At 41.9% G+C, this 25,779-nt stretch overlaps 1 protein-coding gene across 1 annotated transcript; it reads left to right on the forward strand.

Moving 5' to 3' along the window:
• LOC122981992 (monocarboxylate transporter 1-like) lies at positions 1–25,575 on the forward strand. The gene is made up of 5 exons (XM_044350906.1): positions 1–175; positions 11,969–12,292; positions 19,561–19,704; positions 19,809–20,609; positions 20,868–25,575. The coding sequence occupies exons 2-5, from the start codon at positions 12,076–12,078 to the stop codon at positions 21,155–21,157; spliced, it is 1,452 nt and encodes a 483-aa protein (XP_044206841.1). The 5' UTR covers positions 1–175; positions 11,969–12,075; the 3' UTR covers positions 21,158–25,575.
• Positions 25,576–25,779: the final 204 nt, after the last annotated feature.

Consider the following 25,779-nt stretch of genomic DNA (forward strand, 5'->3'; position numbering starts at 1 on the left):
AGTGTCATCATCACCATCCCAGAAGTTGACCAGTCTGGTACCCTGCGCTGCTGTATCAACGTGTATCCATCGTCAGGAGCGACGACTCCCCGGGAGACACACAAACGCACATATACGTCGAACCGTTAAGCCTCCTTCCCGGACACTGGATACCGGACACCGCTGAACAACCACGGTGAGTAGAGCGAGCGTACGGCGGAATAAACTAACCGTCCCGGCGCGTTGTGCCCGAGACACAATGAGGCTGCTGATGAATCAAACGGCTCCTTTTTTTGTTTTCTGTTTAACGTTTCAACTTGTGCTTGAGTGAATGAAACCGCCGGCTAATTTCGGTTAGTGGTAAATTAGCTTAAGCTCCGTTTTTCTCCGTTTCGGCTGCCGTTATTATATCCCCCTCTTCATACGACAAGGTGCACATGATTCATATAACCGGGTTTTATAACTACCCACGTAGTTTCATTCAGTGTGGCGTGATGCTGCTGGCGCTATTTCTTTCTTTCTTTCTTTTTTTTTTACACTCCCATGTGAAGTGAGTGAGGCTGCCGTGTGCTGTCGGACGGACTGTCGCTCCGGGTCTCTCGGTGCCGTCGGCGCGGAGCCAAAACCCCCCGTTAATAGACACAGAGGAGGGGGACGTGATCTTCAGCCATAGTCGTGATTCTTACCCGGTGCAGCGATGCATTTGACCGCGGCCTAATATGTCATCTATTCTGCAAAGAGCTGAATGAGTCTAGTGGTGGAAAGCACATTTACTCAAATACTGAACGTAAGTACAGTTTTGAGGTACTTGTGCTTTACTTCAGTGTTTCCACGTTATGCAGCTTGCTACTCCACCACATGTCAGACGGAAATATTGTACTGTATACTACATTTATTTGACAGCTTTAGTTACTTTTCAGATGAAGATTTGACGCAATGGATATTATAACAAGCTTTTAAAATACAACACATTGTTAAAGATGAAACCAGTGTGTAGTCGGGGTCACATTTCACATGTCTATGAGTTGTTAACAGCTCCACCAATCAGTGATTTTTCCCTCCAAACCTCTCACATGGTTTCATTTTGATAAATGTTCAAATGATCTGATATTTCCCCAAAAATCAAAGATTAGAAAAAGTCCAAAAACTGAAAACAGATTTGTGTATCAGAACTTCTTTCCTCTCCCATTAATCACCTCACGACCCCTCAGATTTATCTGGTGACCTTTTGAAGGGGCCTGACCCCTAGTTTGGGAACCACTGGACTAAACTATCTAACTGTATGTAAAGTAGTTGAAACTAGCTCCACCTGCAGCAGCTACAACAGTAACATGCTGCTCTAACACTGATGCTTCAGTATTAATATCTAATGATGTCATATATAATAATATATCAGTCAGAGGGACCAAACCACTACTTTAATACTTTAAGCACATTTTTCTGCTGATATTTATGTACTTTTACTCAAGTAAGACTTTCCATGCAGGACTTTCACTTGTAATGGAGTCTTTTAACATTGCTGTATTGGTGCTTTTTACTTGAGTCAAGGACCTGAATACTTCTTCCAGCACTGAGTCTCACATGCTGACTCTCTGAGGGTCAGCAGTCAGTGGAAAGATCACACGACAGCCACACGCGCTGCTGCCCCTGCTTGTCCCAATTGTCCCAAAACAGCCAGAGCTGCTTGTTGTCTATTAATAAGTGTCTAACCAGACGGTATTCTCTAACCGTGGTGCGGAATGTGCTGTGTCGTTTTCCATTTGGGTTGGCTGGTCTCAAACAACCACCCTGCTGAAGTTTCCTTTGCTAAACGCACGCAGGAGCTCCGAGGGTGTTGTCCTCTGACCTCTGACCTCCCTGCAGGACAAACAGTCGAATATTTCCCTCAGGGGGTCAGTAGAACATCAAACATTACAGTTGGCAGAGCAGTTGAAGCTATGTGCTGCATTCCTTTACAGCTGCAACGATTAGTTGATTCATTGATTAATTGCTACTGTCACTGTTTCTCAAAACCCAAGTAGCAACCTAAAGTGTCTTGTTTTATCCTGACCAACCTAAAGATATTCAGTTTATGATCACAGGAGACTAAAGAAACCAGAAAATATTCACAGTAAAGAGGCCGGAACCAGAGAAATTTGACAGTTTTTCTTAAACGACTCAAAACAATAAACTGATTAAAAAATAGTTGGGGATTAATTTCTGTCTGTCTGCTTCAAAGCCTCCGCAGCCACATGTTACATCTTCTGTGTTGACATTTTTTTTAAGGAAAAAAATTCCAAACATTTGCTGGTTGCAGCTTCTCAAATGTCAGGATCCAACAAAACAAGGCGTTCGAAGAAGTCAGATTGGGCTCTAAGAAATTAGAACGGCCATTTTTCATTATCATCAATGATATCAACAATATCAACGTTAGTTGCAGCCCTACTTCGGAGTTACCTACCTGGAGTTGCATTCCTCCTTATTTGGTGGTTGCTAATGTGCTAGCTAATGTGGTCCCCACATCAAGCTAGTATGTACCAGACCAGTCTGTCCCAACTGTTACATCTACCCTCCATCTATTATATTGATATGGTGATATGCGACTAGATATATTTTGGATGTTGTAATATCATGATATGGTATAAGTGTTGTCTTTTCCTGGTTTTAAAGGCTGTGTTACAGTTAAGTGATGTCATTTTCTGAACTCACCAGACTGTTCCTGCTGGTGTATAATTTACCTACTTAGTCGTTATATCCACATTACTCATCATGATATTTGACTTTGTCCGTATCGCTCAGCCCTACCTCTGTCAGACTAAGACGGCAAACAATACATTTTACATTTGGCGGACGCTTTTATCAAAAGGGACGTACAAATGCGGCGAGACAAGACATTTACATTTTACAATTAGTGAACGCTTTTATCAAAAGGAAGCGAGAAGCGAGGCAAGACAATGAAGCGTTAGAGGACAATGACTCTGAAAGAGTCGTGGTACAAGCAGCTCAAGCAGCTGACCAGGTACGAGTGCAGTATATAAAGTAATAAACAACAAGAAGTAGACATGTGCATGAGAGATACCTTAAGCAACAAGTGCTGAAAAGGTCAAGCGTTGAGGTGTTCACGGAAGACGACCCCCCCCCAAACTGTAGAAGTAACTGAGCTTTACTGAGATTAGTAATTGTGATGTAATTACTGGATTTCACTACTCATTACGAGGAAAAGTAATCACATAACTGTAATGTGTCACAAAGTAATCACCCAACACCAGTGATGAGTCAGCGTCGAGACCTTTACGTTTCATGCGTTGCAGTGATCCAGGCCCTAAATGTATTATATAATAGTGTTTTTTCTTGCTTCACTGTGCTCTGTTCAACTCTCCAGCCGCATATTTCTGCTCTCATGAAGCCCTCATCTCATTTCTGGTGCTTCTCCAAAACTAACCTGTCCTTTCTGTTTTCATATCACCAATTTGTTCTGGCTCTCATGCTAGGCTGAAGGCAGGAGAAAAAAAAAAATGTTCTCAGAATTTCCGAATCGTGCAACCTTTGTTATGTGTAATCTTTATTGTTGTCATTGAAGAAGATATGAGCCATGAAAAGACACAAGTGTACCTTAACTAATGCTGACTAGGTGCTTTCCTTTGCTACGAGTGTTTGGCTGGTATCCATAGTGAATGTGGAAACTCTACTATCTGGAATACATAATCAGATATCTTAACTTTATTATTTAAGAATTAACAATCGAGCTGAGAGGCGGTTTGGAGATAGATTTCAGCAAAGGCTTCAGAAAAATGCCGTGAATAAACGAAGGAATGTCGGTTTGAGCCTGAGGTTTAGGAAAGGGACAACGAATGTGGAGATATGTCAGCGCTCTGTGTTGTTGTGCTTTTTTTTTTTTTTTTTTTTTTTTACCGTGTATGTGTGAAAGGAAGCGTGGTAATGATTAAAAGGGAAAAACCACAAGTAGAACCAGATGTGGAGCCAAGCGGTGTCCGAATTAACTTTTGGATTCACCTGCCAAGGAGACCGATAGATGAAAAAAAAAAAAATCTACCGGCACCAGCCAAAATAATAAAAAGCCTTTTTTTTGTGTCACAAATAGATTTTTTTATTGAGATAAGAAGCCAAGCTCTTAACGTGGGTAGATTTTCCGTTTGGTGAAACTAGGAGACGGGTCAGCGGATGGTGTCGACCTCTTCAGGTTTCGCGGCACTGTTTAGACGCACGTTGAAAACAAATACGACGCTCTTGTCAACACTGTATAAACTGAACAAACATGAGTAATTTCCTCCGAGCCGTCATGACAGATATTTTATTACATGACTATTTTGGTACAAACATTTACGCAGCAGTGTGGCAGATAGCCTCATGAGGTTTACTCACCAAACGGAAAAATCTACATCGGCCGGGAGTTAATTTCAGACCCTGGAGGGTAAACTTGTGTCTCAAGTTGTTAGTCTCCAGGATTCATTAACTCATAAGCATTTTGCCGGCCATAATTAATCATTTTACTGTGTTTGAAATGGGTTTTTTGAATAGGAAAGAGTCCTCAAACCATTATCTGACAGAGTGGCTGCAGAGTAAACACCTGTTGTATGAAGTGGGAGGGGCTGCTTTACACATTTGTGTGTGTGTGTGTGTGTGTGTGAAGGGATTACCTGAATACGAGTGACCTCTTTCTGAAACCACATTTCCGTTGTAGATCATTGCCCTGACGAATCACATTTGTTTTTCTCTCTACATGCACACTCGCACATGAGTTCCTCACACGGCCACATGGTAAAAAACATATAAATATCTGCAGCTGAAGGGTCCCGAGCAGGTTACTTCATATATGTGTGTGTGTGTGTGCACAAGTGGACATGTGGCGAGTACATGTGACCCGCATGTGAACACATTCGCAGCGCCTCTCAGATTTACAGACGTGTGTGAGAAAGGGATACATGGAGCGGCATTAACATAAGTTCATGCCAGGGAGGTTTAAGAGGTCAGTGCTAATCTGGTTTTTATTACACAGCCATTTAGCTGCAGACAACAAATGTTTTAATGCTTTGTAATTGGACTTAAGGGATGTCAGTGGCCTTATTCGAGGTATTAAACCCCAACAGAAGCTAAGTGAACGAGCAAAACAAGGAGTTATGTCATAGTAGTCGATTATTCCTCGTGTCTTTTGTTTCCTGGTGTGTGTGTGTTTTTAGAGAGCCGAAGTGTAACCGGAACCTCCGGGAAGTAAGAAAACCTCCGTTTAAAATCCAGCTGACGGTAACTGTAACTACGCTAATAATTAAAAATCCAGGCTTGGAGCAGAGCCTTTCTCAACATCAGGTGGGTTTCCATTCACTGTTTTTCAATTTGTGCCTAAAAAAAAAAAAACATGTGAGTGGAAATGCCGGATATTTGGGAAAAAAAAAAAGTCTTTATGCTTGGACGAGGTGGAAAAGTTGATGTATGTATAACTGACACAGAGCTGTGATCAAAACGCCTCCAAAAGTAAGAAGTTGTGATGTTCGATTTTCTGAAATTTCGGTTAAAATTTGCGCTACATTGGGATAAAAACCCAACTAGTGTGGCTCAGTTCATATGTTTAGATAAGAACGGCAGCTTTTTGAAAACTCTTTATTCAATATTTATGATTTTTAGCTGCCTTTTTAACGAACAACATTTCCCATAAACCTGAGAAGTTTGCGGGTTTAAAGGTCACGGCTGGATGGAGGAGGCGGGTTCATGAGAGAGTTGAGCTTGTAGACAACAGAGATTACAACTAGAAGAAATGAAGAGGAAAGTGTTGGGAAGTTTTATGGATATGGCTACGGGTGAAAAGTCAAGTCGGAGGTCGGAAATTTCCAAGTTGATAATTCCAAATTCTGAGCTCACGACGCCAAACGCAAACATGGCCGATCGTGAGAACCTTTTGATGGCAGGCAGCGTATGAATATTTGCAACGTCTAGTCGTTTTGACATCGCTCTACATCGATAATTAATCTGAATTTTATTTGCAGTGTTTCTGGCCTTACTACTCAACATTCACAGTGTTGACCTCTATGCTCGGTTCTGTGGAAGTTACCATACCGAGTGACGTCAGAGCGTCTGTTTCTCGGCAAATTTCTGGTGCATGAAGTTTCCCAGTAAGAGCTCCAGCTTCCAGAGCCGTCCCATCATACTTTTTCAAGTAGGAGGCTGGAAATTTCCCATGTTGTCTGGAATGCAGCATCAAGTACCCCCATTTACTGTTTTTTTTGTGTGGAGTTTGTAGTTTTTTTTTTTTCCTGTGCTCACAAAGTAGTTGTTGTTGAATTTTTTTTTAAAATCACAAAGCTGGAGTTGTCTGGGAAATACGGAGCGCAGGAACCCCAGGAACACACAGATGAAAAGAAAAACGCTGAATGAGAGACTGCATTGAGTTACAGAAAGCTAATGGAACATGAGTCTAGACTGACGTGCTGACTTCAGCTCCCTATTAGAGTTCAAGTTTTGGGAAAATAAAGACTTTTCACAGAGTCACGATGACTCTGAAAATTACAGTCACTTAGTCATTCATGGAAGAAATGAAAAGCCTGTTTATCTGCCTTCCTTCCTTCTGTTTACTCTCCTCACAAGTTCTCACTGTCATCAGCATCCTGTCTTTCTTATCGCACTAATTCGGGAAGACGAGGCATCTTAAATCTTTACTGTAACAATAGATCTCTATTTTAGTACAGTATAAACTCGCTCTTTTTTATTTTGTCCTTATATAATCTACTGTTTCAGCCGATGAAGCTATTTGTCGTTTAAGTGATTTCAGGTAACTCCAGTCCGTCTACACACTTTGGTAAAGGGAGCGTTTGTTACTGCAGAATGAATGGCCTCATTGATAACTCCTTCAGGAGTTGTCCTGCTTTACCGGCGCCCACACACACACACACAACCACACACACACACACACACACACACACACATCAGTCCATGGTCACTTTTGGGGACGTTACATAGACTTATATTCATTTCATGGAGACACACCCTAACCCTAACCTTAACCACTGACCCAAAAATCAACCTTTTCCCAATTGGGGACAAGCCGTCCCCAATTAACTGGTCCGAAATTTGTCCCCAAAAGTATCCTATGACAGACTTACACACACACACACACACACACACACTTCAAGCTAAGGTCCAGCACACAGCGGGGACCTCAGAGGGAGATAGCAACATAAATCCAGTCCCTCTGGTGAAGCCTGCTTCCCATTCAGACCAGGCCACAGACCACATATCACATTCCTCCTGCCTCTTTTTTCATCTCAACGACTCATGTGGTTCTGTCCCCACCAAACTCACAAAGACTTTCTAACCCATGCATGCTGCAGGGTGCCAGTCGTACATAACAGTTAGATTTAAGACCACAGTTTGGTTAAAAACTAAAAAAAAAAAAAAACTCACCTCACCTGTTGAGTGGGTAAGTTGTCGTTTATCTTGTCCTGTGAAATTCATAACCTGGTCACTACTTACTACCAGCTCCTCATCACTATTGAGAGTAATCGAGAGGAGGCAATCGTTTCTATTTTCATATCGGCCGATCGTGCTCACTCGAGTTGGCAGATAGGTGCGAAATATCGCAGCGTCATGTTCCGTTTAACGTTATTGTCTCAATATCACAATCCAATCATATGCGGGGTGTCAGATCCATGGAAAAGAGACAAAACTGGTTTGTAATTACTATCAGAAACATCTCTAAATGCACAGTATGATCTAGTAGATTCTAGAGATTATTTATGTATATTAATTCTGATAGTAAACTAGTTAAAGTTGCCTTAATATCGGCGCAGGAAAAACCAAACCAACTGTCAATATATACGATCCGATCGCCAATCGGCACAAGTCTGATTGAGAAGGCTGGTTTATCCGTGTCAGATGGACCTTTGGATGACCTTTATGACCAAGGTCATCAGTCCCTAACAACCATGCAGGTTGGTCAGATGGAGCTAAAAGATGGGTGTAAGGAAGCTAGAAACAGGAAATTGCATCCACTTCTGAGTTTTAGATGCTTCCTTATTTGGTAAATGTTGAACTGATCGTATGAGGTCATCCAGTAAAGTTGGAATAAGTTAAGAAATATCCTGCTAATGAGGTATTTGCACTAATCTTCAGTTGATTGGCTAATTAACTTTCCAGAGGGGACAGAATGACAGTCGTCCTGATCTGGTGGTACACATTCAGGCTCACCAACACTTTAAAAAACTCAACAACTACAAAAAAAAGGAAAGAAACGCCTTTTTACATGTGTGTTCACATGTTTTTTCCTCATATGACCTTAAGAGAGATGCATGATAAGACCGCAGATATCAGCTGTGAGGTTTCGTTAGTTAAACAACAAATTGCTTGAGTAATAAACTTGAATATTGCGGTGTCATCCAGCTTCCTATTTGATTTCTGTCTTCCTGTTTCTGAAACAGCAATGTCATTTTTACTGATTATTTGTTTTGAGCCCTTTTTTCAGATAATTCAGACAGAACTTCTTGTAGTGTTTGTCCGCAGTCACATTTCCTGTTCCTCTCTGCTAGAGAACTCAAATGTGTAAAGTATATTTTGCATATACGTGAACGCAGCCTCGTCCCGAGTGTCTCATGTTCAAAGTAAAGGAGAACTGGCTGCGGAGTTACTCCTGCAGTCATCACATTCCTCCTGAATACAGGAAGACCGTGCAGCGAGCACCGAGGTCAGGACCCGTTAGCACACATGCACAGGGTCAACACTTTGGGACTTGTTTTTTTTTTTATCTGTTAGACGTACTCCGAGGTCGCTTTTTCTTACTACGTCTGATCTCGAATTCGCAGCCGCAGTGGAACAGATCAAAGTTTCAGCGGCAGTGACAGCGCGAGAGAGTAATGGACGAGTGTTTGTACAAGCATTTGTGAGAGTATGCGTGGCTGTGTGTTAGTGAGGTCATTGGAGGAAGGGCTATGTGTGCAAAAAGCTCTGTGAGGAACATGAGAGGGCCAGAAAGTCTTTGCCAGTCTTAGTCTTTGGCCTTCGGATGACCCGTAGCTACACGGACTGTCTTCAGAGGCCCTAATGAATTAAAGGTCCGGCAGCTACTATGACATTTAGTTGGATATCCAGGTTTTAGAGAAGCTTAAACAGAATAATAAAGATTTCCCATCTGACATAAAACTCTTTTCTCTTCTATGTCTGCACTGGTTTCTGGACTGGGTCAGTGTTGAGTGACTGTTGGAAGTGTTAAATCTCTTAGCTTACAGACCTTGGACAGTCTCCATTTTTTTTTTTTCTGCTGAATAAATACAGATGCACACCTCACACCGATGCTGTGATATGAAGAGTCTGAGCTCACATCGGCCGCACAGGAACCGATTAAATCAGATCACATTGAGGTCTGTGTCAACCAGCTGTTGGGTTGCTTATGTGTCGTAACTGACACCTTTTAGAAGACACAAGCACAGAGGAAGTGGAACCGCCTGCGCTCTTGTGCTCATTTTTTTGGTTGCGCTGACTGTTTAGTTTCTGACGTCATGCTTTTTGACTGTTTGTTGGTGCTAAGTGCTACACACGACTGAATTTGTTGACTTTAGTCAGAGGCTTCTGACCCGGATTACTGGGAAAACACGACCTAACCGACATAGCAGCCATGTCTGCAACTGAATAAGTGATCCTAAGTGAAAAGAAGGAAGACTAACTTTGGTTGTTTTTTTAAATGGAAAAGGATGTTTTGGAGTTATGATAAAAACAAGCAGAAACATCCTGTAATACACATATTTAGTAAATAAATAAGGATTGGCTGCTCTAAAATGAGGCTTTTTTCTGGTTGTTTTTCTGGGTTGAGGCCACAAATTCTAGTGATTCATGTCTTTCTTTTCCATGTTGCATCAACCTTTAGAGCGAAATCTACAGTAAATGAAGAAACAAACCTTGCACAGTTCATCATAACTCAGTCTACAGTGTTTCGTTGTGGGGGGGGGGGATCTGTGGAGGAGTTGCAGCTTGTACGCAGATAAAACTGGACGCCGTCTGGATACATCTGCTCCTTTTCCAGGAATGTTCTCATTGCACAAATGTGTTTTTCATGTGTGTTGTAATCATTGACTGTATACAAAGATGGACGACATGACAAGTTCCCCAAAAAGCGAAGCCAAAACATCTCCATCGTCCCCCTGCCGGCCGGCTGGCTGCAGTACAGCTCATAAATCGCCCCCCCCCCCCCCCGTCATGAACCAAACTAAACAATCACAGCACATGTCAAATACATATTTCCCAAAGATGATAAGTTGATTAGACGTTTTAGTCATTTTTTTAGTAAGAATGTGAAACATTTAGTGGTTGCAGCTTCTCAGATGTGAGAATCTGAAGCTTTTCTGTGTCGTACATGATCGAAAATGGAATATATTTGGATTTTGGATGCTTGATCTGACAAAATAAGACATTGTTACCTGCACATCTGGAGCTGTACAAGCATTTTACTCCGTTTTCTGATGTTTTATAGACAAAACGATGTTGAAACAGACAAAAATCTGCAGATTAATGGATTATAAGTGTTAGTTGTGACCTTGTCGTGTTAAACAGTAATTTAATTCATTCTTAATAGCAAAGATACTTATGGCTGCAGTTTAAAGTTCACAAGTTGTTTTTCACAGCGGACTGGAATGAACCACCTGGACGGCAGGAAATAACTGAATGGTCAGCATTAACGGTGAATCATCAAACATGCAAAACAACCTGATGTTATGATACATCAGAGGAGAACTCCAGTTCAAATCTCGTGTACTCTCATGCAAGTGTTTATATATTTAGCATGTGTATCAAGTGCTTTTTTAAATTAATTATTAATGTTGGTCTTTATAGCGAAGACACTTGAAAGAAAAGAAGGAGCAGACGGATGTGAAAGCCGCACGTGACGACCGTCAGCACTCTCCGGACACGCTGTGAGACCAGTTAACCAGTCACTGCAGAAGGCTGACAGTGTAATGATTGGTGCAGCGAGGTTGTTTACAGCATGATCGAGACTAAACGCCATGTAGGGAAGCGTGACGCCCGGCTGTTCATTAGTTACTACAAGAATAGCTGAACCCTCTCTCAGTATCTTGGGACTTTTTGTTTGTACAAACATCCAGTTTTTTTTTTTTTCATCTTGTTGTCTACAGAGTTCGGGTTTGCTCAAAAAAAAAATAACACCACCACACAGATTTAGTGTGAAGTTCCTGTGTGGTTGCTTTTTGTAGAGTCCATTTAAGGTAAATGACCCAAACAGCAGCAGAGTTGATGTCAGAGGAGACCATAAATAACTCTGTTATGTGTGGCCTAAATGGAAAAAAGAGGTTAAATAGATGCATTCATTGAGGAAGGAGTTTTTGGCAGCTGTAAATGTATGTCACTGAAATATTATAATGCTGCAGTTGCTTCAGCATTATAATATTTTGGTCGTCAGCTGTTTTTGGAAGAGGAGGCTGTGAGATGAAGCCGAGCCGGCCGGCCGGCGGTGCGTCACAGCTTCCTCGGGCTCAGTCACTTTTCTAGTTAAAAGTCCTCTGGGCCCTTTGTGTTATTTTTACATGCAGTTTGCTTCTTTTTTTTTTTTTTTTTTTTTTTTTTAAAGCGAGTGTTGCCAGGGAGGGACTGCTCAAACTCCCTTTACCAAATTTCAATGAAACATAATCTCTGTGTAATTAGAGACACTCTTCTTAGATAAGCGGATACAGTCAACACTAGTATAACGTTACGCTGCACAGTTCGTGTGAGGTTGCGCTTTTATTTTAGATGAGAAATGATGGTGGTGATGAAAGCCTCGGTTTCACGCCGACGTCCCGACGGTCTAATCGTTTGGTCTGTAGGATAAACACGCAGACTCGTCTACTGCCGGTGTGTGTTGGCATGTGGCTCCTCCACCGCTCTCCTCCTGTCCTCCTGCTCTCCTTACTCATCAATCTTTTCCTACATATTTGAGCGTCCAGCTGACAGCAAATAAGATAAAATATTAGTATTTTTGATGAGTCATGATGATTCTTACAACCTCTCCTTCTCTCCACAGGTGTTTTGAATCCTGCTCCCAGTTCGTCCGGCCTCCTCGAAATCCTCCGAGGCCCATCCAGCAGTGTGACTCCTTCGTCTCCTTCTTCCTCCTCTCCGTGAGCAGACATGCCTGCAGCGGTGGGTGGGCCCGTGGGGTACACCCCTCCAGAGGGCGGCTGGGGCTGGGCGGTGGTAGCCGGCGCCTTCATCTCCATCGGCTTCTCCTACGCCTTCCCCAAATCCATCACCGTCTTCTTCAAAGACATCGAGGCCATCTTCGATGCCACGCCGAGTCAGGTGTCCTGGATCTCTTCCATCATGCTGGCCGTCATGTACGGAGGAGGTGAGCGTCTTGTGTTTACTCCTACAGTACCAGGCAAAACTTGGGACAGTTTCTTAACACAAAACCCAAAAGATAATCAGTTTTCTGTCATGTAATGCAAAGAAAAGCAGCTTATCAACACTCTGAGAAGCTGGAACTAGTGGATATTCTGCATTTTTTGCTTGAAAAAACGACTTAAACAAATAATCGCTTATCAAAACAGCTGCAGAATATGTTTCTATCAGCTCTAATTAGCTTTACATCTGGACTCTGAACATTTCCCTCCAATTCTGTCTTTGCAAAACTGCTCAAACTCTATCAAGTTGCACGAGCACAGAGTGAACAGTGAGCAGTTTGTGCCTCCCTTATCTTGAAATCTTCAACAGTCAAAAGACTGTCTGAGACAAGTCTTTGAAAAACCCCAAAATACTGCAGCTTGACATCATAAGCAACATTCAGTACACTCCTTATAAGTGGCAGACTCTCAGTCTCTTCAACATGCATCAAACCAGCAGACGGACACTGTCATGTTACTCTTGCACTCACAAAGAAAAAAAAAAAGGTTTCTGCACAAACGTTGACACCAAAATAAACTCAAGAGGCTGTGCAGCTTGTGGCGTTTGTGGTTTATACTGCAGTTCTCTATAAACAGCAGGAGATAGAGTTACCACATAAAGAAGGGAGTTTCAACTCTGCACGTAGAGCGATGCCACTCTGCCCTTTCTCCAATTGTTGCTCACGTCGGGGCCGGTGTTGTGTTTCCTAGACGTGAAGGAGTAATCTGGAAAGTCTTGACGGTGAATGGAAAAGCAGCTCCGGAGGAGGGCGTGTTGATGTTTACGGCCGTTTGACTCGTAGTATCTTTAGACTGTTTCTTTTGTTAGAGCTCGAGTGTGAGCGTCTCGAGGTGCTACCTCTTTGTCTTTCACACTTCACTGAAGCAAAACAAAAATAAACGCAAGCCTTTTTTTTTTTTTCTTTCTTCCTCCTCTTGCACTATCAGTCCTTACAGCTTCAATAAGGCTCACTACTGAAGGGAGAGTAGCAGACAATAAGAGAAACTCATACTTACATTAGGAGCGCTTGCAAGCAAGATATGAAAACAAGCACATATTTGTTCTACGGTAATCCATCTAAAGCTGCCCGAGAAAAATGTGCAAAATAACAAGAAGAAGAAGCAAAGGCAAAGTGGATTCTCATGGATGTGGAGGAAACACACAGACCGTCTGAGCTCCATATGGGCCAAAGAGTTGTGAGTTGGTCTGCACACCGAGGCCTTTGCAAACTTCTTCTTTTAATTTCTGCCTGACTAAACACAGGAAGTGTCTTGTTTCCTCACACCAGTTAAAAGGAAAAACGTATTTAGTGTTTGCATATGTAAACGACGTACATGTTTATTTGCATATAGAGAGAGGAAGTGAGATCCGATCACAAGCGGTCACTCGCGTCCTGAAGACACCTTCGGATGATAAGAGATTTGCTCGTCGCTCACGGCGAGGTTACCATCACACTCTCTACCTCCCCTGTTCGCATGTCACTCACAGCTGGTATCTCATCGGTTGTGTCCCGAAAGGTCAGCAGCAACCGAGGTCAAAGTTGAAATGATTTGAAGTCGGGCAACGGCACAGCCAGCGCAGAGCAGAGTTTCACCACAGATCTTGTGTGAACTGACGCCCTCAGAGCTGTCTGCTTGTGTTAATGCCAGGTGTGAACGAGGCCAAATTAGGATTCATTAGAAGAAGAGAGAAGTAACAGGAGCGCTGCTGGTGTCCCTGGTGTACTGGTGCTCATGGAAGGGAATAATATCCAAAAAGAGCAGAAGAATTAAGACCAAGAACTGGCATAAAAAAATCCAGATCCTGATGCTCAAGGTAGAAAAGTAAAAGGCCTTTACTTCAATGAGATAGAGTCATTAAAAAAACACACCAACATGTGTCGGCTTGCTCCTCCCTCAGGGTGCGGACACACAAACAGGATTAAGGATTCATTAGGATTCATCTTCAGGGGAACATGAATGTTTGTACAAAGTTTCATGATGATCCATCCAAGAGTTTTTTTTAGATATTACAAGTCTGGACAAAAATTTTAATTTACCAACTGACATCTGCCTCCGTACACAAAATATAGAGGAAAACACACTACTGAAATGTAATCAGCTGGTTCTTAGTAATTAGTGGACTTGGTGAACTCTTTCATTAGCACCGAAACAACAGCAGCATTTACATGTTAAGGCAGGATTTGAAGAGAACGACTCCAGTTTCAGGTTTGGTTTCAGATCAAGTTTCTCCTTTTCTGTCTCAGGACACAAAGCGAGCTCTTTCCTCATTTACAGACTCTTACTTTTCTCCCACAACGTTTATTCAACCAGCACATCAACTCCTTTTCTTTCTCTTTATTCTCCAAAGTTCAAATTTACCATATCTAAAAATGGTATCTGTTCCTTCCACTTACTCATCCGAGCCTCCTCTCAAGAGCATACGTGCCAGCCTGCAGTCTTATTCAGTAGGTTTTTTCGGAGAGAGAGAGGGAACTGCTGAGGCAAGAACAGAGGGGAGGAGTGACATTGCATAACAGGAGCCAGATGTTGGAATAGCAGTTTTTTTTTTTTTTTTTTTTCCTCCTTTTGTCTCCGATTTCACAATTCACCAGATTGCCGAGGCTGCCTGTGTGGTTTCCCATTCGGTGATGTCAGTATGTCTGTTGCGTTTACTACAGTCAAGAGTAGTCTGGGATTGTTGTTGGCCAAACTGGGACATAAATTACCACAAATGGTGTTTCCTCATTTGGTTTTACCGCTTCAGGGGGCAGAGAAGGGGTTGTACCATTTATTCACTGACAAATAGACTAAAACTGTACACACACTGCGTTGCTATGTTCACAGCTATGCCGCTAACTTCATACTTTCTGCTCCGGTCGCCAGCTTCACTGTCACACACACACACACACACACACACACACACACACACATACACTCTCTCTCTCTCTCTCTCTCTCTCTCTCTCTCTCTCTCTCTCTCTCTCTCTCTCTCTCTCCCTGCCTGTGGCTGTCTTGGCGTTTTACTTGTGAAGCTTTTATTGCGCTTACTGTAACACATAAATAAACAGTTTTTTTTTCCCCCCAGGAGGGCGGCCCTTCTAAGGCAGTGGTAGGGGAAACGCTGAAGAGTATTACTCACAGGCTGGTCCTACTCGCTGCAGCGCACGTACACACACCTCTCTCACCCAAAAGTTAGAAAAAAAGAAAAACCCCAAACCCTATTCACCTATTCATCCATTGACGTTCGATGATGCCAGTAACAGATGACTAACAGTGTGAATTAGTAAGAAGTGTGCAGGATGCCGTTCGCAGAGGAAAAGGAAGCGGAAAATATGTAAAGTGAGATTGTCTTTTAAGTTTTTCTCTTCTTATCTGTTTTTTAGTTTCAAGGCATGAAATAAACAAGATAAAGAGGTCACATCAATTACAATCAATTACAGCTGCTAGTATAGCCAACGCTAACAAACAACACTGTAAATAAGATGCACTATAGACGTAAAAGGAGCAGAAAAGATGTCAAGTTGGCAGGATGGTCACACAAAACAATACAACAGTCATCAGTTCTCTTCTCTAGATAGAAGAAGCTAATTAAGTCAGTCGACACAAAATGAATATAAGCGATTAATCGTTTTTTAAGCAAAAATGCCAAAAAAAATCCTTGTTTTAACGTCTCAAATGGGACGATGATACACTTTTCTTTGTCATACATGAAACTGAATATCTTTGGGTTGTTGATGAGACAAAACAAGACATGTGAAGGCGTCACCTTTGACTCTGGGTTCAGTATTTTATAGACATTAATAGGTTAACTGAGAAAAATAATCCTTAGATTAACAGATAATGAAAATAATCGTTAACTGCAGCCTAATGCTGATGTATAGAGATACCAGAAGGGAACTGAATCACTCAGGTAACAGTTAAATTAAGCAAGTAAAGTTAAATTATGAATAAAAGAACACAAAGGGCCCCATATCTTGGTAAATTTATTCGTAAAGCTTCTTATTGCGCACCTATTATCCAAGACAAGAACTGCTAATAGCTAACTTAGTTTAAATATAAGTTGAAGCCCACAACGTAACTCACTGTATCCATGGCAACAATACACTTTCTGCTTTCATCCCTTAAAGCTGAGAGCATATTTATCCACCTTGTAGTAGAGGTAAAACAAAGAATATATAAAAGTGATAAAACCCATTTTTATTAACGTTTTGGGAGTTGCACTTCCTGTATTTTTTGGACTTTTATTTTGTTCTTTGTCTGATTTTGGACGTCATCCCTATTCCCACAGAATCTGATGGCTGAGGTAATACTTTTTCTGTTGGCTGCAAACTATCAGAACAGTTGCTGATTTAATTTCCGTCGATCGACAGAGCCAAGCTAGCCGTTTCCCACTGTTTCCAGTCTTTTGTGCTAAGCTAAACCAACAGTCTCTTGGCTGCAGCTTTACAAACATCAATCTTCTCCTCCAACTCTCTGCAAGATGGCAAAATAATCATATTTTTCTAAAATGTTGAAATGCTCCTTAAAAGGGCTTCAGTCTGAATAAAAGGATGGGGAGGGGGGGGGGTGTCGTCCTGTGAGAGAAATGTAATACATTCTCTCAATTACTGTTGGGGCAAATCCAATCAGCTGTTTCAGCGCTAGAGATGCCTCCTGTCATATCATTCCACTTCTGGTCTATTTTTTTACCCCGTTAGGACTGACTCATCACCAGCTGCTCTCTCTCTCTCTCTCTCTCTTACGCCTCAGATGGTCACTAAAACTTCACATTTTTATGAAAGCGTTTGCTCCGTAATGAAGTTTTGAGTTAGTAGGATTGTTTTTTTTTTGTAGGAAAACCTTGATCAGGAACTATAAGAAGCAGAAATGTCACCGCTAAAATTAGACAAAAGAAAAAGCTTGTCACAGCTGAGTTCACCCCCCCCCCCCCCCCCCCCCCCCCCCCCCCCCCATCCCCGACACGCTCACATGCTTTTGCCGGTGTAAAGCTGAGGACAGGTCTTTTCTTTCCCTCTCCTCCTTGTTGTTCTTTCTTTCACAGTGAGCAAACGATGGATAGAGGGATGGAGGGAGGAAGGGAGGGAGGGGAAGGGGAAGAGGGGGGGGAGAACAAATCGTTTATATAATATCTCCGAGAACACTACTCACTGCCCTCTTTGTGTTTTGCCAGACAGCAACAAAGACTGTCACTGCTGATTTGTTTATGTGTGCATGAGTGTTGAGTGGATGCAGATTCATTCCTGTCCTAGTAGAGGTTCACTTGTGTTCTTTACTGTGAAGCTGCAACGAGTCTCGAATCACCTCTTTTATCTCTCGTTCGACTGCGACACCGAAACCCACCGCGACAGGTTTGGTCAGACCCTCAGTGACACACGTGAGCTGTGCCCCAGTTCTTTACTACAAAACAACAGTACATAATCTCCACAGCAAGAAAACAGGAAATAATGCAATATGTGTGCTGTGGTTTCATAAATTCACTATTTACTTTTGTAACCATGTGCAACGGTGTACAAGGCTTTTTAGTGTGCATACCAGCTGAGTATATTTAAGAGCACTCCAACAATAATGCTCTGCACTCCTACAATATTTTCCCGACTCATGATGGACAAAAAAGGTTCAGTTCAGCTCTGAAACAGGAGGTTTAATAGCTCCTGTCTCTTTAAGGCCCTCTCTGTTCTGATTGGACAACGGCTACGTAAACAAACATTAAAAGTAGGAAAATGTCAACTTCTCAAATATATCCGTACATGTCGGAGCCCAGAACAACCTTAAGACTACAGAAGAGACGGCTGTTTGTGGACATGTGTGAACAATCTGACATCATCACAAGGAGGAAGTAGAGGCGACTTTGCAAAACGAAGCGTTCAGAGCAGGCTGAAGCCCTGGCGTTTGAATTTCGGGGAGCATTTTTACATACGTTAACCTCAAGTTCTGAAACTTTGACCATGTTTAATATAGACATCCAACATTATAACAGCACATTAATAACAGAAACTCATAAAAAGCATAATATGTCCCTTTAAATTCCTAATCACATATGCAGTAGTACTCCGCAAGAATTAAATGTGTAAAATTCTTGGGGGGTTTGTTGTTGTTGTTGTTTAGTTTTGCCACTTTTCCACTGCGAGCACATTACTTACACCAACCCTGACGTAGAGTGAGTGTGTAGTATGGATTTGGGACTCAGCTGAAGTGCCAGAGAGGCATTTATCGAGTGAATGCTCGTGCGTCCAGAGCGCCCCCGGCCTCTATGGTCAGCTGCCAGAAATCAAGGTCAAAGCCACCATGGTCTGTGTGAAGGGCTGGTTGTCTTGCTGAGAGTTACCCCCCTCCAGAGGATCATTCATATATTTAAAAATTTATTATTTTTGTGTATCTACTATCTTTGTTTTCCCGACTGTCAAACATAATATTCAGCCAGAGGAAGAGTCGTATCGCTCTTTCCGTCTCTGTCGTTGACTTTCAGGCCTTTTCATGCACACAGAGCTATAGATTCAGCAGGCCTTTTACTTTGTATTCATACCCAGCAGAGCCAGCGTCAGCCCGGACCCATGTGAAGGCCCATTCACAGGGAGCTCGGCACGCAAAGCTGATAGGCGTGGAATGATTTCTCCTCTGTTCTCTGCCGCCTTACAGTTTATCTCTCGGTGTACATTACTATCACTCTGACGTAATGTACTTTGCACCGCCTGGCTCTGTCCTTCTCGCCCTTTCGTTCCCCCCCCCCCTCCCCTCCCCTTCCCTTCTCCTCCTCTCCTCTCTTCTCTTCTCTCTCCCTTTTCCCTCCTCTTCCTCCCTTCTTCCTTTATGTAGCATCCATCCTACTGGCAGAGCTGTTACACAATCAGTCATTGTTCCGCTTTTTTATTTTTGACATCGTAGCGCCACCTGTTGGTGAGCAGTAGAAATGGTGAGCTGATGTATTGAAATAGAAACTTTTTGTCATTATCAGTTAATCTACAGGGATTTTTTATTATTATTAATCAATTAATTGTACAATAAATGACAGTAAATTGTGAAAAGTTCCCCTTGTTTTGTCCAAACTGAAGATGTTTAATTTACTAGAAGACAAAGACAAACAACAAATCCTCCCATAATCTATAAAATATAAAATAGTGGAGGATGCCCATCATTCAGCTCTACATGTTGCATTAATAACTATTTCAGGATTCAACGCTGCTGTTCTCTAACTCGCTATATCTACATGGTATCATTAATTCTCCTTTTCGTCCCACGTGTGTCATTCTCCGCAGGTCCGATCAGCAGCATCCTCGTGAACAAATTCGGCAGTCGACCAATCATCATCCTCGGTGGCTGTCTGGCGGGGTCGGGGCTGATCGCAGCCTCGTTTTGCAACACTGTGGAGCAGCTCTACTTCTTCATAGGAGTAGTGGGAGGTGAGTGTTAAATATATATATATATATTGAGCGGCGTTTAACGAACATCATTTCTTCTTCATCTTGTCTAACTTTTCTTTTCTGTTTCTCTTTTCTGCCTCCAGGTTTGGGACTGGCCTTCAACTTGAATCCCGCCCTCACTATGATCGGTAAATATTTCTACAAGCGCCGGCCCATCGCTAACGGCATAGCTATGGCGGGCAGCCCGGTCTTCCTGTCCACTCTGGCTCCTATTAACTCCTGGCTGTACGACGAGTTCGGATGGAGAGGCAGCTTCCTCATCCTCGGAGGGCTTCTGCTCAACTGCTGCGTGGCCGGATCCCTCATGAGGCCCATCGGACCCAAAACCCCACCTCCCAAACCCGACTCAGAGGTAGCCGAGGCTAAAGCGGGGCAGCCTAAGAAGACGGTCATGCAGACCATCAACTCCTTCATCGACCTGACGCTGTTCAAACACCGCGGCTTCCTGCTGTACCTCATGGGCAACGTCGTCATGTTCTTCGGCCTCTTCTCTCCGCTCGTCTTCCTCTCCAATTACGCCAAGAGCAAAGACATCAGCAAGGAAAAGGCCGCCTTCCTGCTGTCGGTGCTGGCGTTCGTCGACATGGTCGCCCGGCCCTCCATGGGCCTTCTGGCCAACACCAGCTGGGTCCGGCCCAGAGTGCAGTACTTCTTCGCCGCCGCCGTCCTCTACAACGGAGTTTGTCACGTTCTGGCGCCGCTGTCGGTCGATTACACCGGATTCGTGATCTACGCCCTTTTCTTCGGTTTCGCGTTCGGCTGGCTGAGCGCCGTGCTGTTCGAGACGCTGATGGACCTGGTGGGGGCGCAGAGGTTCTCCTCAGCTGTGGGTCTAGTCACGATTGTGGAGTGTGGACCGGTGCTGCTGGGACCACCGCTCACAAGTAAGACATCCAGCATGCATTGCGGGAAAAGGGAGGGGTGGTAGGATAGTGTTACATGGTGAGGTAGCCGACGAATGAATGTATGTCATGTGAGGGTAATATCTTCTATTACATCACTGTTAAAAGGCTCCTTTAACTTGTAACTTTCATTAATTTATGTTATAAATCACTTTCAATAAGTGCCAGATCAATAATCTTAGTTATTATTATTTGAACATTGAAATCTGACTTGTCTTTCTGTCTCGTGTCCGTTTGCAGGTACTTTCTTTAACTACTACAAGTCATACGACTACACGTACATCTGCTGCGGCATCATCCTCATCGTCTCCAGCGTCTTCCTCTTCGTGGGAATGGGCATCAACTACAGACTGTTGGCGCGAGAGAAAAAAGAGGAAGAGAGGAGAGAGCGGGCGGAAGCCAAGGATGAGCAGAAAGCAATGCTGGCGCCCGCCTCGCCCTCGAAATCGGTCGAGGACGGCGAGGAGAACAACGTACCGGCCGGCGTCACGCTGGACGACGTCGCCAAGATGGACGAGGACACGGTGTAGAGAGAGAAAGAAAAAGAAAAAAAAAAAATCCAAACGACGGGACTTGAGAAGGACGCACACACACTGCATCACACGCTTCACAGAAAAACACACTTTATAGAGAGAGAGAGAGAGATAATACTTCATACCCTCGTTACACAACCCTGAAGCCATAGAGACAAAAACAAACAAATACTTTTATCTTTTAAAAAAAAAAAACTGAAGACCAGCTGCCGTGACGCGCTTGTCACACGCAGCGTTTCACCGCTTTCAGACCTCTGGTTTTTTGGTATTTGACGTGCCTTTGGTAAACTCAAGTCCTCCCAGTGTAAGAGAATAATCGAGTAACTTAATGAGGACTCTACTCTCAGGGTCTTGAGCTGCCGTAAAGGTTCACACACACTCACACACACACACACACACACACAGATTTTGTTACAGTAGCTTCTTAGAGATACTGTACGTTTTCCCTTCACACACACACACACACACTTGCATCGCTTCACTCCTCAAGGGCTGGACATACATTAAAAGGGACTAATACGTTAGTATTAGTGTAGGTACAGTATATCTGTATATCTGTGGCGTGTTCACGTGTTAGTTTAAAGTGGGAAAATTTCCAGGTTTAATTTTGTTTTTTAATCACAAGAGAAATTTGGGAGAAAAAGAAATCTGGAAGCACGCAGGAGGAAGAAGTGTTTTAATGTTGGCAGCAGTTTTTAAAATGTAACTATATCTAAACATAGATATAGAATAAAAAATAGTTTAAAGGGGCCATATCATGCACATTTCCAGGTCTGTATTTATATTCTGGGGCTTTACTGGAATATCTTTTCATGATTTACAGTTAAAAAAAAAAACTCCTTATTTATCTTATAGTGGCCCTTTATGCAGCCCCTCGGTTCAGCCTCCGTGTGAAACAAGCCGTTTTAGGCTCTGTTGTGATTGGCTGGCCGACCTCTCGCCAGCTACGACAACAAACCGTGAAACGAAAACATAGCAGTAGGATTTCACTACTTTTTCCCACACGTCAACTTCTCAGACACATCCGCACATGTAATCCGATCCGAGTCGACAACACCAAACAACACCGTTTAACAACCTTAGCGACCGAAGCTATGAAACAGACGACACGCACAAACGAGATGACATCAGGTTGTCAGCGAGGTAGAAAAAAAACGTCACAAATGAAGCGTTCAGAGCAGGTTGAAGCCCTGTTTTTTTTGGACTTTCAGGGAGCATTTCTACACGTTAACCTCAAGTTTTTGGAACGTCGACCGTGTTTAACGTTAGATATCCGACACCGTAACAGTATATAAATTAAAAAAAAACACAAACACAAAAAGCACAATATGGCCCCTTTAAAAGATATAGAAAAGTTGGATAAACTAACGTAGGAATCTTTTGCAGCGGGCTGGGTGGTTGAATGTTACAGTCGTGTTAACGGTGTGCTTGTACATAAACGTGTGTGCACTTTGTGTGTCATTTTTTTGTTGTTATCATTCACCCTCCAACCAGAGCAGCTCATCAAACACTGATGTACTGACTAAAAGACACATCTGAACAAAAACAAAAACAGAAAAAAAAACACACACAGACAGTCTGCTGTGCAACTCACAGTATTAAAATTGACACCACACACACACACATGTGCTGGTTTGTGGGGAAACAACAAGCTGCGGTTGCACCAGAAACATGTGTGTTTTACTGGTTGGTTGTTTGTGTGTGCGCATGTGTTGCTTTGATCAGCCTGGCTGTGGTGCCAAAATAGGGGAGAGAAAAAAAAAAACTTGCACATGATCCTAAATTTTTTTTAAAAAAAACTTTGGATTATAGAAGTCTCAGCACCCTAGTGTTTTTTTTTAAAGAAAAACATTTTAGTTTTAGTTTACAGTTATATCAACAAACCTTTTGTGATTTAAAATCTTATTTTAGTTCACTGTATGACAATCTGACTACAAGTAATCTTTTTAACGGATTTTGATGTGTTTGGATGAAAGGAAGTGTGTGTGTGTGTGTGTGTGAGAGTCTGAACTGTAGCCAGGTTTCATCATTTCATCTGTTTTTTGTTTTTTTTTTTCAATTTCAGCCTCTGCAGTATCAACATGTGCAGACCTCTGTGTCATATCAGATTCACTGTTTCAAATTGATCAATCGCAGATATTCAATGGTTAATTATTGGTTGATCAATGACTGGGAGGAGTGGGAGGAGTGGGAGGGGGTTTTACTGCTGATGTTTATGGGAGAAAGTCCAGTTTTTTTTTTACCAGCAGCAGAGGACAGTTGATGACGATGATGTCGGCCCTCTTCGGCTTGAATAAGCTCCTTATTTTTTCTTCATCGGGGGGAAAATAAATGGAGGTTTTAAACAATTCACTTTTTAACTTAAAGTATTTGCTTGGTGGGAAAAATGTTGAAGCTTTTAAAAAAAAAAAGATGATTGTTGTAACTGAAACATTTTGAAAAACATAAAATATTTAACAGTTTTGAAGGAAGGCTCACGTTTTTTACCTTTTTTTTTTTTTTTTTTTTTTTTAAACCACAGACTTTTTTCCAGACTGTGATCATTTCTTGAAGTGGTAAATAATGTGTGTCCTTAGTTGTATAAAAAAATACTTTAAAGGATAAGCCTGGTTGTTCTATATTGTATTATTGTCAACAAATCCCAATGATGAATCGATCCAACCAATAAGTATTTCCTGTCTATCCAAAGTCTGATTTCCTTCGGACGACTTTTGTTGATTTTTTGTCCAAAAAACTTAAAAACAAACACATAAATGAGCCTCGTTGTTACGCTGGGTGAGACGTTCCTTCATCACCACCAACACACACACACTGTATTTTCAGTTAGAGCTGCAACGATTAGTCGATTAATCGATCAGAAAATCAGAAAATGAATCGGCAATTATTTTGATAATCAAATAATCGTCTTAGTTTGTTTTTTAAAAGCAAATATTTGCTGGTTAAAGCTTCTCAAATGTGAGAATTTGATGCTTTTTTTTTGTCATAAATGAGAGTAAACTGAATATCTTTAAGTTTGGGACTCATTTTTCAATGTTTATTAACATTTTATTGACAAAATATTAACCGATGAATCAAAAAAAACTAACAGTTTAGATGAATCAATAGTGAGAATAATGGTTAGTTGCAGCCTTGTTTATTTTGAGTCAGTCCCACTCACACTGTTGTGCTGCTGTAATGTATTTATACTCAGTAATGTGTATTTACGCGGGGCGGAAAATAGTCCCCAACAAACGTACTAACTGCTCCTGTTGGAGTATCTAAACACTACAGTGTCCAGCTGTTTAAGATCATTTAGCCTAAATGAAAGTATAAACTTGTTTATATATATTTTAGAGTTTTGTCTTGAGTTGAACCGGTGGGTTTGAGAGTCTGAGATGTTATTGAGACGTAATAACGTTTCTATTTTCCCCACTGTTGGGATTTGTTGACTAATATCAGCTGCTTTATCCTTTAAAATCTGAAGAAAAATCCTGTTTTGAATGAAAGATGCAACAGTTGAATGTTTCTGTAACGGAGCACTTATTTCTTTTTGTATTCCCTGATGTCTCATTTCAACAAATCGAGTAACGAATCCCTTCACTGTGTGTGAGAGTAAACACGCAAACACGGTAACACACAGGAACCTTTTAATTTACATCAGATGTTATAAGCGGGAATGTAAATGAATGTGTTGAAAAGGTTTTACACTGTATCTTTATGTGTTTGTTTGAAAGCTGTCTGGTGATTTAAACCACGACCCAATGAAGTATTGATTATTCAAACAAACTGATCACAAAGTGTAAGTTGTCTAAAAGTAAACGTCCTTTTTGATTCCCAGCGGTTGTTGGGACAGCGGATCATGACATGTGCCGGTATCAGACTCTCAAAAATATCCTGGTAAACAGTATTATTATCACAATAATCATCAAAGTGTCTTGAAATCCTCCTATTAGTGTTAAAATATAGTTAAATTACTCTTATCTCAATATTTTGCTTGAATTCTTCCTGATGAAATTGACAAGAACTTTGTAGTCAGTGTTATCTGCTGGGTGTTAACGGTTAAATTAAAAAAAAGCAGAGAAATTTGTAATCACATGCAGAAAACAACAGTTTTATTGAGCTCTAGCAGCTGATGAAGGCAGGACTGCGTTGTGTTCAGAGTCCTCGGTCGGTGTATTCAACAGTTTACCGGCACATCTCTAATCATTTGTCCCAACAGGAGAATAGTTTCTCTCCTGCTCTACCTGAAGTATCCACCTGTCTGTTACTCTGAAGCAGATTTATTTGGGATTAAGATGTTTCAGGGGAGCGAGTAGAGAGATTATTATTGTCTCATTGCGTCCACATTCCCCTGCTATAAACTCTGATGTCCTCCAGCGACAGCAGACGTAATAAATGTCTGACATGAGAAATAATAAACTCCTGATTACAGCTTTGAGAAGTTCAATAATTGACTAAAACCTTCAGTTATTTTTTTTTTGTTCCTTTCAGACGTGTATTTGAAAAGAGAAGGCGACACCTTGAAAGACCGTTTCAGTTAAAAGCTGGATGTCGGAGTCTTTCAGTGCAGGGGATTTTATAACGGTACTGTACATTCATCGCTACAGCACCTTATGTGTTTAAAAAAAAAAAGAAAAGAA

The sequence above is a fragment of the Thunnus albacares genome, chromosome 5 (assembly GCF_914725855.1).
Source record: "Thunnus albacares chromosome 5, fThuAlb1.1, whole genome shotgun sequence".
In the NCBI taxonomy this organism is placed as follows: domain Eukaryota; kingdom Metazoa; phylum Chordata; class Actinopteri; order Scombriformes; family Scombridae; genus Thunnus; species Thunnus albacares.

Excerpts from the sequence above, each read along its gene's own strand:
- LOC122981992 (XM_044350906.1), top strand. The coding sequence starts at position 12,076 with ATGCCTGCAGCGGTGGGTGGGCCCGTGGGGTACACCCCTCCAGAGGGC. Across the intron at positions 12,293-19,560 it reads GGCCGTCATGTACGGAGGAG|GTCCGATCAGCAGCATCCTC; the intron begins GTGAGCGTCTTG and ends CATTCTCCGCAG. Across the intron at positions 19,705-19,808 it reads CTTCATAGGAGTAGTGGGAG|GTTTGGGACTGGCCTTCAAC; the intron begins GTGAGTGTTAAA and ends TTCTGCCTCCAG.